This window comes from Cololabis saira, chromosome 19 (genome assembly GCF_033807715.1).
Source record: "Cololabis saira isolate AMF1-May2022 chromosome 19, fColSai1.1, whole genome shotgun sequence".
Lineage (NCBI taxonomy): Eukaryota > Metazoa > Chordata > Actinopteri > Beloniformes > Belonidae > Cololabis > Cololabis saira.
Genome location: NC_084605.1, coordinates 5,271,250 through 5,290,853, shown reverse-complemented (window position 1 = coordinate 5,290,853; position 19,604 = coordinate 5,271,250). Strand labels below are relative to the sequence as shown.

The window sequence follows — 19,604 nt, the reverse complement described above, 5'->3', positions numbered from 1 at the left end:
TTTTAATTGCATTACAGAAAATAAAGAACTTTATCACAATATTCTAATTTTCTGAGACAGTCCTGTATACATCGTTCCATTTCTGATGGTAGGTGACCTTCCTGGTAGCCTTTTGTTGTTGTTTTTCTTCAGTCTGAGCTGAAATGTTTACCTCCTCTTTAGCCCAGGTTTGCAGCAGTTTGGATTTAATTATTCTGCCTTTTCAGAATCATTTAAACCAATCTGTTTTTCACTGTTTGTCCATGCTGGATTTGAGCTTCTTCTCCTGCCAAACCACTAAGACACAATAAAATGCTTAAGACTATAAACAATCAATGTAAGCAGTCCTTTGTCTAACTAAAATGATCAAAGAAATAAAAATGTTTGCAGGCGGTGGGTTTCCTCCCGCCCTCTTCTCCCCTCTATGGGGTTGCTGGTGGCCTGGGTTCCGGGTTCTCCTCGTCGGCCTCTGGTCTCGCGGGCAGCGGGGTTGCCTCCCCCCTTCCCCACTAAAGATACACTTCAGGTGGAGCTTTGATAGGATTATTACACACACACACACACACATATGTGTGTCTGTGTGTGTGTGTGTGTGTGTGTGTGTGTGTGTGTGTGTGTGTGTTTGTGTAATGAGATAAATATATTAACAATGCACATATATATGCCTTAGGTTCTTACCAGCATGGTATAAACCATTAATATGTGTGCAGACAAGTAAAAAAAACAAAAACAAAAAAACAGAATGAGATTCTCACAGAGAACACAGGGAAGAGGAGCACCCTAATTTAAAATGTCCTGGAAAATAATTTCCTTAACTTTACAGCAGGACCAACAATAACCTCTGTTTTATCAGAATTTAGAAGTAAAAATGTCCTTTAATCCCAATAACGTTCTCCAACCTGCTCAGTAAAATGCTGTGATCAAAAGCAGCACTCAGAACTATCCGACGCCACAGAAGGTCATTATTATTGATCATTAGCTGCTTCAGACTTATAACTTGAGATGATTTTCATCTCTTATAACTTGAGAATAAGGATGGAGTTGCTTCTGGTTGCCATCAACTTTTCTCAACGTCAAACCTCTGATTTTTAATTCTACCTTGAAAGCCTCACGGTGACACAAACATTTACAGACATGTGTACATAGAGTAATACTTTATATCCGTGTAATCATTTTTACCAGGAGGCAGTAATGATAAAAAGGCTTAAATAGAAACCTGATTTTTTTTTTTAAATACATTTATTTTAAAATTCCATTACAAGACATTTTTGTGCATTCATGTTGAATATTGATCGATCAGATATAGACTCAGATGATGGTTCAGGATGGCAGTAAAGGATTAACCTTAAGGCTTTGATTTCCCTGACATGCAGACATGTCCCCTGGTTTCCTCCTGCTATAATCAGAGATAATGACGGTAGTTCGTCATCCCTTCCCCTCATACCAGACTGCAGAAACGTCTGTCGGGTTTTTTACTGGAGGTGTCACACTGAACTGGTGGCGGGTTCCATCAGCCCTTCCATCAGCAGAGCCAGGATGTGGCACAGTTCTTTAGCCTGGAACAGAGAGGAACACACTCAGGCAAGGAAGGTAGGGTTGCCACCCGTCCCGTAAAATACGGAATTGTCTTTTATTTGAGAAAAAAATGTTGCGTCCCGTATTGAACTAATACGGGACGCGATTTGTCCCGTATTTTCATTAACGCTAAATTTAATAATAATTAACAAAATAAAACACAGGAAACATTAAGGCCAGCAAAATCTTTGTGGCGGGACAACAGGACCTGCTGCGTCTGTGCCCAGATCTTTCTATGTGCCAGACAGCGGGGAGGACTCAGGCCTCACCTCCAGGTAGGGGTTGGGAACTGGGAATTAAAAGTTGCGTTCCGTATTGAATCAATAAGGACATATATTATGCTCTTATTTATTGATGTCATAATATACAGGTGAAGGTCGGAAAATTTGAATATATTGCAAAACGTCATTCGTAGTAAATTTAACTAAAGGTGAAACAAATATATTATTTCCCACTACATTCAAAGTGAGATATTTCAAGCCTTTATTTGTTATGATTTTGGTGATTATGAGTCAGTTTATGAAAACCCCAAATAAAAAATAAATTAGGGAATATTTTATATATTTTACTAATATTCAATAAAAAATTTCCATCATCAAAATTATAACAAATCAAGGTTTAACATATCTTGCTTTGCATGTAATAAGACTAGGTAATATATTAGTTTCACCTTTTAAGTTGAATTATTGAAATAAATTAACTTTTGCACCATATTCTAGTTGAATTATTGAAATAAATTAACTTTTGCACCATATTCTAGTTGAATTATTGAAATAAATTAACTTTTACACCATATTCTTCACCTGTAGGTTATATTCTACATCTTGGCTGATGTTACATGCGTAGCATAGGAGGATATTTCAGTTGCTAGTATGGTTGGTCTCTACAGTCATGCAAGTTCAATGCTATTAAAGCACTTTAAACTTTAAATCAAAGCATTTTGTTTTTTCATATAAAATAAACACATTTCTATGCAGTTAGAAGTTTTGGGGCTTTCTTTTGGCTCCTGCGCTGCTGAAATCGGGGCGTCCCTTATTTCTATTTCTGAAAGGTGGCAACCCTAAAGGAAGGACCAGTTTCCAGGTAACTCATGAATAAATCAGGCACAAAGGTTTGGACATTTGGGTGATATTGTCTATGCCTAAAAGGGTTTTTCATCATGGATACGTAAGAAGAGGTTCACTTCGGAGCCTTTGGATATCTGATAGATTCCTCATTTGTTCTCAACTTAAATGTGCAGTTTGTTATTAACAACCACATTGTAGCTCTACTCTTTAGTACAGTGGACGTGAAAAAAGAAGAAAACACATTTGGATTTTGTCTGATTTCAGAGCAGTTTTCCACTTTCTGGATCATTTATAGGATTGTGTTTGTTGTTGTTTTGGGGTTTTGATGATGAGTTTAAACATGCACACCTGATGTTTTTTGTGTGTTATTTTAATAAAATCCTATTCTTTCCCTGTGACTTAGTTCTGAGGTTATGTTCATCTTAAGCCTGAATGAAGGCCACTGTTCTCACCCAATGAGATTGACACTACTCTCCAATAAACAGAAAATTGCATTCCTTGGGGGTGAAAATATGGGTCTAGAGTCCTATATAATCTTTCTATGTGACTTAATTCTAGAGATATGGAGTTTTTTGGGCAAAAAATGACCTTGAAAATTAAATTTGACCTTCAACGTGACCTTGAAATAGGAAATTTATCTCAGAATTGAATTCGTAGCACCAAAAAAGTAGAGAAAGTGACATTATACAACAATCTAGGACTAAGAGAAACTGAGATATGACCTTTGGTCTTTTCAGCGTGAGCCATTTTGAATTTTCTGCAAATCGGCCACTAGGGGGCCATTTTCCCAATTTGTTTGCAATGGTTTTTGAAAACCTTATGTCCATAACTAACACCATGCCAAATATCAAAAACTTGTCACCAAGTGCACGATCTTTATGATTTTTGACATATTTCCTCCCAGCTAGAGTAGGAATCTCAAAAAACGAAGCCCAAGCCCCCTGCCGCCTCAAAAACATTTGCAAGCAACATTTCCGAAGCCTTTTCACCCCTCAGTTCCTGTTCTTTCCAAACACGGTCCAAGTCTCATCCGAACCCGTACCTGTTTGAGATGGAGAGTGACCTTTTTAAACTTAGCCACATTTCCGTAGTTGATGTCGACAGCAGGAACTTTTCCTCTTTTCTTTGGGCGGATGGTTTGCATGGACTGAACATCTGCCAGAGGAATCCTGAAGATTTTCTCCTGCAGCAGATAAGATGAAGATCACATGATTACAACGGATGGCGATGAAATGGACTGCAGTTTGGGAATGTTGATGACTTTAACTAAACAATAGCAGTAAAATGTAAACCTGAGTTACTTCCTGACTGTTCTTGGTTCACATACTTCTGCTCTACAGTGGAGGGGAAAAGATTTCGCTCCTTTACATTGATCTGAAAACTTCCGTGACAACTGTGTTCCCTTCATGTATTTATGAAATGTCATTTGACAGGTTAAACTATCTTTAAAAGTAGAACTGAAAGGCTTTAACTTGCCAAAAAACTAATTAAGGGGTGCCAATGTAAAATATTGGAACTCTCTTATTGGTATTGCTCATTAAAGGGTCCCAATGTAAATATGCAAGCTCAGATTTATCCTTATTAAGGGGGGGCATAACGCAGTTATTACTTTTGCTCAGATTGATTCTTTTTAATGGGGTGCCAATTTAAAAAATTGTGCATTGTGCAAACCCCTTATCACTATTTCTCACTCGATATTAAAGTAGAAATTTCACCTTTTTTCTCAATATTTCGACTTTTTTCTCAAAATTGTACATTAATCTCGACATTTCTACCTTTTTCTCGACATTTCGACTTTATTCACGAAATTTTGACTTTTTTTCAACATTTCAACTTTATTCACAAAATTTTGACTTTTTTCTCAACATTTCGACTTTTTTCTCGAAATTGTACTTCAACATTAATCTGGACATTTCAACCTTTTTCTCGACATTTCGACTTTATTAACAAAATTTTGACTTTTTTCTCAACATTTCGACTTTTTTCTCGAAATTGTACTTCAAAATTTTTCTCGACATTTCGACTTTTTTCTCGACATTTCGACTTTGATCACGATATTTTGACTTTTTTTATCAAGATTTCAACTTTTTTTTCGAAATTGTACTTCAACATTAATCTCGACATTTCAACCTTTTTCTCGACATTTCAACTTTATTCACAAAATTTTGACTTTTTTCTCAACATTTCGACTATTTTCTCAAAATTGTACTTCAACATTTTTCTCGACATTTCGACTTTTTTCTCAACATTTCAACTTTATTCACGAAATTTTGACTTTTTTTGTGTCTTGTTTCTGGCACTTTTCATGCCTCGCAATTTTGAGAAAAACCCAACAAAAAGTACATCAACATGGCTTGATCACACAACGTGTGCTTAGACTTTTGGTACCAATCCGTCAAACGGTATTCCTGAAATTCCCAACAAGGTTGTTTTCAATGCTTTGTTTCTCTTTGGACGTCTATTACTCGGCTATTCTTTGTCATAGAAAACCATTCAAAGTGTAAAGAATTCCCAACACTTTGGACTGGAATCATACTGCAGCCCTGCGTCTATGCAGTCTATAGACATTTAGATATTGGGGTATAAGTTTTATGATTGTTTTTCCACAACCCTCTCCACTCTAGCCAATGATGTCACCGACTCCTGACTTCTGAGGTTGAAGAATAAACTTTAAAATTCAGAAATAAACCTCAGTATTGTCCACACTTTCCAGACAACCACCATAATTGACTTTTGTGGTACTGCACCTTTTACTTTTCTTTCAAACAAGCCTAGACCTCAGAGTGTCCGTATTCTTCCTATGTTTTTTAATGTAGGAGTTTGCCGGATTACCTGGTCAGCGCAGATGATCTAATCGCTCTTTTTATCTTGTTCTAAATCCCAAATTATTACCGCCAGCGTCATAAAAATGACATCATTGCATTTGGGAGAGACCTCTGCCTCTCACGTCACAAGCAGTTTGTCGATACCACGTATTGTCATGAGCAAATGTTCAGGGGCTTCAATTGACAGCTATAATACATTTTATTTAACAGTGCCTTTCAATCTCATATGTACGGAAGAGTATAGGGCCATGCAGGAGAAAAAAATATTTGAGAGTCGAAATTAAAGTCGAAATTTCACCTTTTTTCTCAACATTTCAACTTTATTCACGAAATTTTGACTTTTTTCTCAACATATCTCAATTTTTTCTCGAAATTGTACTTCAACATTTTTCTCGACATTTCGACTTTTTTCTCGACATTTCGACTTTTTTCTCGAAATTGTACTTCCACATTTTTCTCGACATTTCGACTTTTTTCTCGACATTTCGACTTTTTTCTCGAAATTGTACTTCAACATTAATCTTGACATTTCGACTTTATGAAAGGAAATTTTGACTTTTTTCTCAACATTTCAACTTTATTCACAAAATTTTGACTTTTTTCTCAACATTTCGACTATTTTCTCGAAATTGTACTTCCACATTATTCTCGATATTTCTACTTTTTTCTCGAAATTTCGTCTTTATTCACGAAATTTTGACTTTTTTCTCAACGTTTCGACTTTTTTCTCGAAATTGTACTTCGACATTAATCTCGACATTTCGACTTTTTTCTCGCCATTTCAACTTTTTTCTCGACATTTCGACTTTTTTCTCAACATTTCAACTTTATTCACAAAATTTTGACTTTTTTCTCAACATTTCGACTATTTTCTCGAAATTATACTTCAACATTAATCTCAACATTTCAACTTTTTTCTCGTCATTTAAAACTTTTTTCTCGACATTTCAACTTTTTTCTCGCCATTTCAACTGTTTCCGATGGAAGCTCATACCTGTGTCTTGGGGTTAATGAAGACGACCCCGTCGGGGCTGATGCTGACCATGCAGGGGGAGGGACACCCCCGCTGGCTCACCTTCTGGGCCAGGAAAGTGTTGGAGCCAAACAGTGGCAGGCTTGTGAGGAAGTCTGAAAGAGCCCGGTTCAGGTCAGGTATGAGTTTTTATCAGAGAAGAGAAGAAGAAGAGAGGAGTGGGAGGACTACTAGTGCTACCCACCGATGAAGCGGATCTTGGCCTCTTGGGGGCTGAGAGACTCCATGGCAGCGATCTGAGCCTGGAAGGAGTGCTGGATCTCTTCAGCTTTATGTCGGAGGTCATCTGACGAGGGCAGGAAGTCCTTTAACGCTGGACTTGAAAGCACAAACACAAACCGAATATCAGTAGGCAAAAACACACACTGCACACTCCATGACAGCATTTGTCCACTAGTGAACACTTGCTGCATCCAGGACCAGAAAACTCTCCACTAGTTCAAAGAATATGGCTGCACACTAGCCAGCTAGTGATGGAAATATTAGCCTTGGCCTGGGTGCAGAGTGTGCAAACTCATATTTTACTCCTGAAAGATTAGCTCTGGTGACACGCTGACCACAGTTACATGATGTTTTTTAATTCAGAATTAATTATTCTGAATTAAACTATTTTCCTTCGAGTTGACATGGAAATAGTAATTCCGAATTGAGGTTTACATTTTTTTTGTACATATATATATATATATATATATACATATATATATATATATACACACCGGTATATATATACACAGTGGGGATATATATATATACAGTGGTGCAATAAAATGCAAATTAATTACTTAAAAATCATACAATGTGATTTTCTGGATTTCTTTTTTAGATTCCATCACTCACAGTTGAAGAGTACCTATGATAAAAATTACAGACTTCTACATGCTTTTCAAGTGGGAAAACCTGCAAAATCGGCAGTGTATCAAATACTTGTTCTCCCCACTGTATATATATATATTTTTTTTATTAGGCTCAGAAATACTTAAAGGAGCTTGAGGCCGGATTGTGGCAGGATTTATGATAAAAATCCGTATACATTTTAAGTTTTCTAGTAATAATGTCAGATGAAGCGTTCCAAACCCAAAAGAATGTTTCCTCTAGTGCAGTGGTTCTTAACCTTGTTGGAGGCACCGAACCCCACCAGTTTCATATGCTCATTCACCGAACCCTTCTTTAGTAAAAATAAAATATGATTTTTTTTTACTGGTGCGCGAAATGAATTGTACATTAACATCACCTTGTTCAAATAACAAAACCATCACAGTGCATGAACTCGCCATCTTTAACGCAGCTGCTTTTACGAGTGTTTCGCCAATGGTGTGCGGTTTGCCCTGCTTTACGATCAGATAAGCAACTTCGTACGATGCTGTGAGGATCGGTTTGTTGATGGGTACAAATCCAAGAGCAGGCAGAGTGGGCTTTGCGTCGAATCTGGCTCTCTTCACCTTGAATTCAGCAAGCGTTGTGTTCTTGTATTCCCCATCTCCATGCAGCTTTAAGAAGTGTTCCTTCAGTTTTGCAGGTGCGAGACTAGAGTTGCTCAACTTGGCATTGCAAATCATGCAGATTATGGGACGCTGACTCCCGTCACGTTCCATGATACATGTAAATCCATGTTTTATATATTCATCCGACCACTTTCTTTTTTTGCCCGACATAGTTAGCATGGATTAAAATATTCCGTAAGAAATCACACGACACACCGACAGTCACACGTTGTGGCGGTTGGAGGTGGACGTGGGGTCGGCGTCACTAACGCTAACCCAACGTCACACCATTCCGGACCATTCCGGTGTGTGGTCCCGACTGAGAAGGAGGTCTCACTCTGCTGCTTATCCAGCGCTCTCAAAGCGGACCGGTAGGAAATCCCAGAACAGGACGCTTTCAATGACTGTGCCCACTAACTGCAGACTAGACTGAGGGGTGGACCTCTGCGGCGGAGGCTCCACCGAACCCCTGAGACCGACTCACCGAACCCCTAGGGTTCGATCGAACCCAGGTTAAGAACCACTGCTCTAGTGTATCTCTCCTTTGCCTTGAACAGGCTGTGTGCTGCAAAATGTGCTGCAATTCGGTCCCGAATTTCCCGCGCTGTCCTGCGGATGTGACGTCACATGACGCTGCATGTGCGTTCTCCCCGTTCTCCCGTGCCGGCTTCACTGTTGGCTGCAGTACCCCCAACGGCCGTCGTGGTGAAGGGTGGCGCTAGAGAGTCTCATTTCTTAAAAGGAGCCTCATGCTCCTTTAAAGAAACGCCTACTCATATGCATTTTGCTCAAATGATTTGGGATGAAACGCATAACTGACGAGAGAATCTATGTGACCGGCAAGTGTTTTTTTTGTTTTTTTTTATTGAGGCCAGTGGGGTGGCCAGCAAATTTGTAGGGGGGGCCGTGGCCACCCCTGCCCCCCCACCCACCCCCCGGTGGCGCCCCTGTTTTACGGTGGTACTTACAGTGAGGGCTGGTTCTGAAGGCCTAGAGCCTGATGTTGAAGGGCAGCCAGCTCCGCCATCTGCTGGACGGACGAGCCTCCGGCGTGAGCAGGAAGCATGAGCTTTCCACTCAGGTACTCATCCAAGAGCTACAAACAAACAGAACATTGTTGGTGGCAACTAGATCAGAGGTTTATGAGAATCCTGCTTTTATCTGGGCTGGTTTGAACTTTTCTGTCACCTGCCAATAGTGGAAATCTATATAGAGGTCATTGTTAAAGGAGAGAGGGGCTCCCCAGATGATTCTCCTCAGAGACAAGGAGATGGAGCTGTCGTCCAGTAGGAAGTCGAAGAGGTACTCGTCAGCGTGGAGGGGACGCACCAGTCCATCTGCCCAGAGAGAGTAGACCATTTAGTAGGAGGACTCTTAATTCAAATACATAAATACTTCAAATGTTACTTTCAAATCTTGCTGTCTGGAGGATTTAATCGGGAGGATTTACCCTTCATGGCTCCATCTGTTCAGTAAACTCAATGATGAATCTAAACTGGATCTAAAAAGATTATACTGAAAATATTGGTTTCAAACATCTTCCTTTTTTTGTTTATAAAATAGACAAATAATACATTTCAATCGTAAAGTTCTGCAGGTCAGCATGCAGCTCCTGAAGCTCTGGGCTGCAAACATGTACAGAAGAGAAAAGGAGGGGGGGGGGGGGGGGGGGTGGGCTGACCAGCACGACAAACTAGATCAGGGATCGGCAATCCGCGGCTCCAGAGCCGCATGCGGCTCTTTAGCGCCGCCCTGGTGGCTCCTGGAGCTTTTTCAAAAATGTTTGACCTTTTTTTTTTCCTTGTTTTTCTTTTTCCCCTCTTTTTTTCTTCCTTTTTCATTTCCTTTTTAATCTCGACATTTCGACTTTTTTCTCTGCATTTTGACTTTTTTCTCAACATTTCGATTTTTCTCCCGACTTTTTTTTCGAGATTGTACTTCAACATTAATCTAGGCATTTCAACTTTTTTCTCGGAATTTTGACTTTTTTCTCGACATTTCGACTTTTTTCACGAAATTCTGACTATTTCCTCGACATTTCAACTTTTTTCTCAACATTTCTACTTTTTTCTTGACCTTTCGCCATTCGCCTTCATTCTAAGACTGATACAAGACTTTTCATTTTTTGCGGCTCCAGACATATTTGTTTTTTGTGTTTTTGGTCCAATATGGCTCTAAAACATTTTGGGTTGCCGACCCCTGAACTAGAAGAACAATGGGGGACAAAGATGAGATACGGAAAGGAGATAAGGAGATAAGGAAAGAGAAGAAGAGAGAAGAAGGGTGAGCGTTGGCTTCTCCCTGCAGCGTAGCTCTATAGCAGTTAGCTTTTAAAGATGGAGGTGGTGTCAGCCTCCTTAACCCAAACCTGGCTCCATAATAATGTGCCTGATAGCAGAACGCCCGTCCTCCAAATCTACATTTGGATCTTCAAGGAACTACGAGTAAACCTGCACTCTGAGAACGGAGAGCTCTGCCAGGAACATAAGGCACTATCAGGTCTTGCAAATATCGTGGAGCTAAGCCGTTTTGGGGCGTTTACACAAATAATACAATTTTGAATTGGATTCTGAATTTTACGGGTAGCCAATGGAGCGAAGCTAAAACTGGAGAAACGTGGTCTCTCCTGCTGATTCCTGTCAACACTCGCACTGCTGCATTTTGGATCAGCTGGAGGATATTCAAAGAATTGCTTGGACATCCTGCTAATAACACATTACAGTAATCTAGCCTAGAAGATACAAACAAATTAGTTTATCCTGCATCACTCTGCGAAAGGATGTTCCTAATCTTTGAATAATACGTGAAACCTGATTAATATGCTGTTGAAACCACAAATGCTGATCAAAATAACTCCAAGGTTTCTCACGTTGTACTGAAGGCCATCGCAACATCATCTAATCCCTTCCTAAAATGCTTTGAACCAAAAATAATAACCTCTGTTTTATCTGAATTTAGATATAAAAAGTTAGTGGAAATCCAACCCTTGATGTCCCTTAGACACGCCGGATGTTTAGCTAATGGTTCTGTTTCATCTTCATAAACAAATAGAGCTATGTATCATCAGCATAGAAGTGAACATTGATGCCGTGATTCTGGATTATACTTCCCAATGTAGCATGTAGAAATTGAAGGAGATTGGCCCTAGAACTGAACCCTGCGGGACACCATAGCAGACCCTAGTACTGAACCCTGCGGGACACCATAACAGACCCTAGAACTGAACCCTGTGGGACACCATAGCAGACCTAGAACTGAACTTTTAGACAATATGGTTGGTTGGTTGGTTAGTTAGTTAGTTAGTTAGTTAGTTAGTTATGTGGCTACAGCTCAGTGGAGAGATAATGGTTTGACTCCTGGCCGTGTTCAAGCATCCTAAACAAACTAGAAATTCTGAAACCTGTATCTCACATGCGGCAGTGGACATTGTGGACATTGTGCTGATGTCCACGACGTCAACAGACTCACCCTGAAGTCTCTTGACGAGGATGGAAAACTCCTTCATTTCAGTTACTTCTAAGATGCCCATTCCTTTGCAGAACTGTGTTAGCACATCGACTGTCACCTAGAGGGAGTAAAAAAGTGCAACCAAACATTAAGAAACAAAAATATATTTATTAGACGTTGGCTTTTAGGATTTTATTAATCTTACACTGAAGCTCTGAATCTTCACAGGGAACTCTGCTCCTCCTGGCAACTCAATATTGATGCACCGAGAGTTTTTACCAGCCTGCAGAAAAAGAGGAGCTCGTGAAATAAGTGGAAAGCACGTTTTTACGATCGTGCCCGGGCAGGTCAACGTACCAGGATAGCTTCCATCTCCACATGTGAGGGGATGTTGCGGCGACCACCGAGAGCCACGGACTTCTGAAGGTTAACCAGAGACACGCCTGCCAACTCTGAAGGAAGATTGCAGGATTAAGTTCTTATCCATCCGTCTTAAGCAAACATCCGAGGGATACTTTAACGTATGAAAACATGAGCTTGTCCTCCACCTTGGTATGGGTGCTCATAATCCTCAGAGATGTCGTTCAGGTGGCGGGTGACGTACGGGTGCAGCAAAGCTGAGCAGGGGAAGAAGCCGGTTACGAGGAGCAGCAGTCGCCAGCCAGCGGTGCTGCTGGATCTGCAGAGACAAGGAGAGTCATCTGGATCTCAGCTTCTCCATTTCAACACGGAGTGTGTTTACATGGGAAGTTTAATTCCTCTTTAATTCAGAATTAAAATTAAATCCGATTTAAAATGAGTAAAAATGACCATGTAAAAACCTAATTCCAAATTAAAGTGGCCATTCCGAATTAAACTTATTCCGAAGTAAGTGGCTGATTATTCTGATTTTAAATCCAAATAGAGTAATTCCGCAATCATGTATACACTAATTCCGCTTTAATTTACCGTATTAGCCGGAATATTAGACAGGGTTTTTTGCATTGAAATAAGACTGAAAAAGTGGGCGTCGTCTTACATTCGGGGTCTAGACGTTATACCCATTCACAACGCTAGATGGCGCCAGATATCTTTAAAGCGAATGCAGAACTTACGGTAACTCCCCAGGCCAAAGTAAACCCCTGGCACGAAGAATAAAAATAAAAACAGCGGTAGCACAAAGAAGAAAAATAAAAAAATAGTGGTAAGAAAGAAAAGAGAAGAAAATAAGGGAAGAGATAACAGAAAATGGAGAAACGTAGCGACAATCTGGAGAAAAGTGGGTGGAAGATCGTCCAGGTTAACCGGCAGCTGAGGAGAAGTTATGATGCAAACTTCAAGATGATGATTTGAATGAGGCAAAATAACATGCTTTCTCTCTCGAATATATTGTTATAATCATTTGTTTCAGATGTACTGTAATTATTTTTTGTATAAAAATTGAATTTGGTGTTCAAAAAGTCTTTTTACAAACTTGATTCTTGAAAAAGAGGAGGTCGTCTTATAATCAGGGTCATCTTATATTCGGGCCGATATGGTAATTCCGGTCTTTCTGCGCTGCTCGTTCCCTCGCCCGTCCCCAAGAATTTAAGTAGCCCCATCTGGCCCCCCCTATGGAACATTTTTGGAGGCGCCCCTCTGTGTGTATCGTGTCATGTTTTGTATCCCTAATAAACTTTGGTACAACAAAGTTTGCTTTTAATCAAGGTCTGTAAAACAAATGAAACAGAGTCACTCTGGATTTCTGGGTTTCTGGAGCGGCTGCCGGGCCTCCTGGTTGGTGTTAACTAGGAATGGGTGATATTTTACCGTTCACGATAAACCGTCAAAAAAATTCCCCACGATAAGAATTTGTATCTCGTGGTAAAAACAATAAATTCCCCTTGATGATGTTTTTGTGTAAAACTGATTTAAGGAAGGAAGGAAGGAAGGAAGGAAGGAAGGAAGGAAGGAAGGAAGGAAGGAAGGAAGGAAGGAAGGAAGGAAGGAAGGAAGGAAGGAAGGAAGGAAGGAAGGAAGGAAGGAAGGAAGGAAGGAAGGAAAGAAAGAAGGATGGGAAGAAAGAAAGAAAGAAAGAAAGAAAGAAAGAAAGAAAGAAAGAAAGAAAGAAAGAAAGAAAGAAAGAAAGAAAGAAAGAAAGAAAGAAAGAAAGAAAGAAAGAAGGATGGGAAGAAGGAAGGAGAGAGCAGGAGGAAGGAAGGAAGGAAGGAAGGAAGGAAGGAAGGAAAGAAAGAAAGAAGGATGGGAAGAAGGAAGGAGAGAGCAGGAGGAAGGAAGAAAGAAAGAAAGAAAGAAAGAAAGAAAGAAAGAAAGAAAGAAAGAAAGAAAGAAAGAAGGATGGGAAGAAGGAAGGAAGGAAGGAAGGAAGGAAGGAAGGAAGGAAGGAAGGAAGGAAGGAAGGAAGGAAGGAAGGAAGGAAGGAAGGAAGGAAGGAAGGAAGGAAGGAAGGAAGGAAGGAAGGAAGGAAGGAGCCAGAAAGAAAGAAAAAAAAAAGGATAAATTCCCGTTGATACGTTTTTGTGTAACAAACATGGCGGATCTGAGAGCGAGATAGATTTATAGTTAAAAAGGTGGAGTTGAATTGGTATTTTTTTTATCGTCATTTTTATCGTTATCGGGATAAATGCCAGAAATGATGGTGATACATTTTTTAGTCCATACCGCCCATCCCTAGTGTTAACATAGATATGATGGGGATCAGATCAGATCCTTCAGTCAAACATGCCACCAAACCTTGAATGTCAGTGACCAAAACTCACTTGGTTGAGTTGTCAGTGATTTGCTTGATGACCTGGCAGTAGATTTCATCTCTCAGCAGTTCCTTCTCCTTCCCAAGCTGGACAGAACGGAGAAATTTGATAAAGTCATGAATCTAAATCAGTCCTGCAGAGAAACACTGAGAATGAGCCCTCACTCACCAGCAGGATGTAATTCAGGCAGTCTGATTGGCTGCTGTTCTTGTCCGCTGGGATGTCACCCATAAACTCCATGAGGTCTGCAGGACGGATCAATGAGTACATGACGGAGGAGCAGAAACGGTATCAGGGTTCATGACCGCACCATGGTGTCGGCTAGTTTAACCGTGTGACTGAGGGAGAACTCACATGTGAAGCACACAAGAGATAAATCATTGAGTTCAGGATCGTTGTAGAGGATGAGCGACTCCTGGATGGGGACCTGGACGCAGAGAAAATAGATTTTAGATGAAAGTTTCAATGGTTTCACGGTTCACGTCTTTGAGTCAGAGGATGATAAACATGTCAGACTCTTGGCGCTTTTGCATTAGTATCAGTTTAGCTCGGTTCTACCCGTTTTGCGCTTTCGCACTAGGGCTGAGACGAGTAGAGCCGCTCCAAGCCGGTACCTTTTTCTGTAACCATTTCAGTGAGGTTCTGAAAGCGGTCTGAGCAGGGACTATTTCTGACGTCACCACCTCCTCGCCACCGATTGGTCGGGGGGCGGGGACGTCACCACCCTCCACGCCTCTGATTGGTCGGGGGGCGGGGCCGTCACCACCCTCCACGCCTCTGATTGGTCGGGGGGCGGGGCCGGCAGACGTTTGAATCAGGAAGCGGGAGTCAGCCGATCCATGGAGTCAGCGCGAGGGGACTCGCGGCGATTTTATTATAAAGCGCAAAACGTCTGTTTGGTGATCCAACTCTGAGGTGCAGATGTTCATAAACCTGGTGGCTGTCGAGAAAAAATTAAAAAAGCGATGTAGACGGGCTGTTTTACTCTCAGCCGCTCCCGGCTCCAGCTGATTTCTCATCAGCGCCGACATGAACAAAGCGGTTGCGCAATCGAGTACGTCACAGCAGCTTCACCCAAACCTGCCCGCTTCTCCCCTGGCAGTGCGAAAACACATGTGTGGAACCGTGTAAAGCCGCGCCGAGCCGTGCCGGGCTGAACTGATACTAGTGGAAAAGTGCCATCTGAGACAACATGAGTCTGGATCCGAACCTACAGTTCATCTAATGCAGGGGTCGGCAACCCAAAATGTTTAAAGAGCCATATTGGACCAAAAACGCAAAAAACAAATATGTCTGGAGCCGCAAAAAATGAAAAGTCTTGTATAAGCCTTAGAAGGAATTTTTTTCATTATGCACTTCGAGAAAAAAAGTCAAAATGTCAAGAAAAAAGTCAAAATTTCGAGAAAAAAGTCAAAATTTCCAGAAAAAAGTCGAAATATTTAGAAAAAAGTCGAAAAGTCAAGGAAAAAGTCAAAATTTGAGAAAAAAGTTGAAATGTTGAGATTAAAAAGGAAAGGAAAAAGAAAGAAAAGGAAAAAAGAAGAAAAAGGAGAAAAAAAGGGAAGAGAAAAAAAAAGGGAAAAAAGAAGAAAAAAAAGGAAAAAATTGTCAAACATTTTTGAAAAAGCTCCAGGAGCCACTAGGGCGGCGCTAAAGAGCCGCATGCGGCTCTAGAGCCGCAGGTTGCCGAGCCCCGATCTAATGGGACTGAATCCAGACCCGCAATTTCATAGTTGCAATCTGAACTCAATTCCAAAAATCCAGATATTCAGGATGTCCCTCTCTTGTGCCTCTTTAATCGTGGAAAAAAGGAGAGACATTAAACAAATGACAAGAAAAATTGGTTAAATTTAGTTTGGAATTAGGGTCAATGACGTGACGCCTATAATTTCTGAAAAACAGACTTTTTTTCAATTCAAAAAAGGTTTAAATGGATAAAAAAAATACCATATATACAGTATGAACTACTTGTCCCACATAGGGACTCACTTGAATTTTACAAAAAATACTAGTTATTTGGGATTTTGTTGTTGTTTTAAGCGTCAAAATGTTATTGGTGCGACCGTCCGACCAGGACTCTTGTTTTGAAAACTTTTATTGAAATCACTCTAAATGTTTTTAAATCAATCTTCTGCCCTATCTGGCATGTAGTGTGTAAAATTGCAACACATTTGTATTTATATTTCCATCATAGTATACAAACAAAGTTTGACTGATGACGTCCATTTTATGAAATATCATGTGGCGCGACCATTAAAAAACAACCATTTTTGTATTATACTGAAAACTTGTAAAAAAAAAAGATGTCAAGATGTTAAGGAAATTAATTTATTTTAATATGAATCATGGTTGCACCACATTTTTTTAAGGCTAGTGCCAATTCATCTTGACAAAAAGCTCTGAAATCACTTCATTTAAACATTTTATATCAATTTATGTGTACACAACATTCTTATTGTTTGAACTACTGCAACAGATATTCTTTTTTTTATTATTTTAAAATTGACCTGTTGAAAATCCTTAGTATCTGATGAAATGTTAAGACTTGGCGGCAACTGAAGAAGAAAGTTTTCCATCACCACATTGGGACTTCACTCGTACTGTATGTGCATATTTGAGAGCGTAGTACAGTGAAGTCGTGAAAGTACTCCATTTGGACTTACATTACATTACACTTACATTTGAATGATGAACTGCCTCCTTTAAGCTCCTCCCACTGATGGGCAGACCCGTGGTGGCCACTCTTTGATCAACGATAGCAGAAGAACAAGATTAGCCCTGGATTGTCCAATTAATCGAAACATCTCTACATCTCTATGACGGTTCACGGTCCGTGGACTTCGCGGCCATCCGTTTTTTTTTTTCAAATGACAAAATAAAAATAGAGAAATAAACCAAAATAATCCGTTCCCCATCTTTTGTTTTGATAATAAAAAACGGAAAACTGAAAACGGATCATTATCCATTATCCGATTTCATTGATGTGTTGGAAAATCGAAATTGGGAATTAAAACAGCGAGTGGAAAACTCTTTTCTCTATTTCCTGTTCGTTTCCAAGGATACTGAAAACAAGGATTGGACAAATGGGGGGATTGCACATGCGCAGTAATAAATGAAGAAAGTTGTTTCTGGTTCTTTTGTTCATCAGATTGAAAATTAACAGTTTTAGATTTTTTTAATGTTGAAACAGAAAATAAATCAAATATGAAACCTGGGAGTGAAACATGAGTTTAATCTGTAATCTGTCTTCACTCCGTCATGAAACAGTCCGTTCAGCTGCAGCGTCCAATCAATAATCAATAATCAATAACATAAACTGAACTCTAACATACTAACCCCCCCAAGTTGGAAACGAATAGGAAATGGAGAAAAGAGTTTTCCACTCGCTGTTTTAATTCCCAATTTCGATTTTCAAACACATCGGATAACGGATAACGATCCGTTTTCCGTTTTTTATTATGAAAACAAACGATGGGAAATTGATTATTTTGGATTATATCTCTATTTTTATTTTGTCATTTGAAAACAAAAAACCAATGGCTGCGAAGTCCACGGACCGTTCACGTTCTTCTTTTTGTACCTGAAATACTTCATGGCAAAGTCGGCCATAATGGACGGGGGCGCCGCCTCCTCAATGGAACTCGGATCGGAGCTCGCTGCTGATCTCTGCGTGAACCCCTGGACCGAGCTGGGCCGTGAGGCCTCTCTGCTGGGCCCCTCCGGACCGGGTCTGTCCACGGGTCCGCTGACGGGTCCACTGACGGTGATTCTTGGAGGTGCATCCCTGGGTGGAGGGACATTCTTAGACAACCTCATGCTCTTCCTCCTGAAGTCTCTTTGGTCCCGGTGAAGGTTGTGGTAGTCTGGGGCGGCAGACGGCTGGGTCAGCTCCTCCGGGAACAGACCGGAGCGTCCTCCACTGGTGCCGAACTTCCAGCCTAGTAGAGCACATCATAGTTGGAAATGTTGGTATGAATCAAGTTTGCTTTCGTCAACGAAGATTATGACTAAATATTGTCGTCAACGTCAACGAACCTTTATCAGCTGAGGAAAACAAGACAAGACGCAACGGAAATGCTGGTCATGTGACGATAACGATAATTAAATATATAATGCAATACCGTAGAGCAGGGGTGTCAAAACATACCCCTGGCCGGACCCGGCCCGTTAGATGATTTAATCAGGCCCGGCATACATTTCTGAGCATGTCCAAAAAAAAGCGAGTCTCTAGCTCATTTCTATCAAAAGTTATGATTTTTTAAATAAATACAAACCAAATGCTCCCTCCGACCGCTAGAGGGCAGTAAATGTGTAAAAGCGCTCATGTCCAACTTGCGGCACTGACACCAGTTAGTTATGAGTTATGAGATAAAAAATCGAAATTATGAGATAGAAAGTCATAATTATGAAATAGAAAGTGGAAATTATGAGATAAAAAGTCAAAGATTTTCATGTTTGGTGTTGAATGTGTTGTGAATAAATGTGTTGTGCTTAAAGAAGATACCTTGTCATCCGTCATTATAATATGTAGGGTAGGTTACAAATGTAGGCTGAATGATAAAGCATAGTACTGAAAAACAAGCGAAATATGTCCATGTTTTCAGTAGTTTCCTCTGGTTTATTTCTGCTGGGTGACATTAGTCCTCAATCCCAGTCGGGGAATCAGATCCAGAATCAGCTGCAGAGTTAGAGGCTGATGCCGTTAACGCAGAGTTCTAGTTAACGTCAATTAAAAACAAAGTTACACAGAGAAACGCAGGGATCTGCTCTGGGGGAGGAGGAGAAGAAGATCCATCTTTGGATCCACTTTCCTACATAGACGTGGAAAAGAAAACCCAATGTGTTGTTGAAAAAGAAAAAGACGGGGAGAAATGCGGAAAAATAATATTTTGTAAACTCAAATGAGAGTCTTCTGTATCTGGAATGAATGTATTCTTGAGTCTATAAGGTAACAATAATATAATAATAAGATAACCTTGTTTGAATTGTAAAATGGGTTTAGCTAAATACAATCTTTGACTAAAACTAGACTAAAATGGTCTGGACAATTCTGACTAAAATAAGACTAAAATGCTCAGACCTTTAGTCGACTGAAACTTGACACGACTAAAAGGAGAATGAACGTGACTAAAACAAATAAAAACTAAAATGATAGCTTGACCCAAAGACTAGACTCAAACTAGAATTGAAACAGGCTGACAGAAACAACACTAGTATGAATAGAATAATGAAGCTGCACAACCTTCAGTACAACCTTGTGACCTCACCTGCCTGCAGTCCATCGATTGGCTGTAGTTTGATGATGTCACCCTTGTTAAAGCTGAGCAGACTCTTGTCGTCCGTCACAAAACTCTTCAGGGCTACAACATGGCCCGAGTCCTACAGATGGAGAACCGTGTATACTGATCAAACATTACATTCAAAAGAACAATTAAAGCCAGTATGTTAAGGAAATATAATGAAACATG

The 19,604-nt window shown here is 40.2% G+C and overlaps 2 protein-coding genes across 2 annotated transcripts in view; one reads left to right on the top strand and one right to left on the bottom strand.

The window, feature by feature from the left end:
* Positions 1-1,210: 1,210 nt before the first annotated feature.
* Positions 1,211-19,511, bottom strand: LOC133419159 (unconventional myosin-XV-like). Its single transcript, XM_061708175.1, has 16 exons — positions 19,404-19,511; positions 17,717-18,074; positions 16,816-16,879; positions 14,491-14,563; positions 14,305-14,381; positions 14,146-14,222; positions 11,956-12,086; positions 11,765-11,859; positions 11,613-11,690; positions 11,429-11,525; positions 9,149-9,297; positions 8,929-9,056; positions 6,664-6,797; positions 6,441-6,574; positions 3,664-3,804; positions 1,211-1,535 (listed from the first exon to the last, which is right to left on the bottom strand). Exons 2-16 carry the CDS (start codon positions 17,950-17,952, stop codon positions 1,464-1,466), a joined length of 1,686 nt encoding a protein of 561 aa, XP_061564159.1. The 5' UTR covers positions 17,953-18,074; positions 19,404-19,511; the 3' UTR covers positions 1,211-1,463.
* A 10-nt stretch (positions 19,512-19,521) lies between these two features.
* Positions 19,522-19,604, top strand: part of galk1 (galactokinase 1) — a 31,860-nt gene continuing 31,777 nt past the window's right edge. Inside the window, exon 1 of the mRNA XM_061709169.1 lies at positions 19,522-19,533. Coding sequence (XP_061565153.1) covers positions 19,522-19,533 — 12 coding nt within the window. The remainder of the gene's footprint in view (positions 19,534-19,604) is intronic.

Excerpts from the sequence above, each read along its gene's own strand:
- LOC133419159 (XM_061708175.1), bottom strand. The coding sequence starts at position 17,952 with ATGAGGTTGTCTAAGAATGTCCCTCCACCCAGGGATGCACCTCCAAGA. Across the intron at positions 14,223-14,304 it reads GCCTGAATTACATCCTGCTG|CTTGGGAAGGAGAAGGAACT; the intron begins GTGAGTGAGGGC and ends CGTTCTGTCCAG. Across the intron at positions 12,087-14,145 it reads ATCACTGACAACTCAACCAA|ATCCAGCAGCACCGCTGGCT; the intron begins GTGAGTTTTGGT and ends TTGTCTCTGCAG.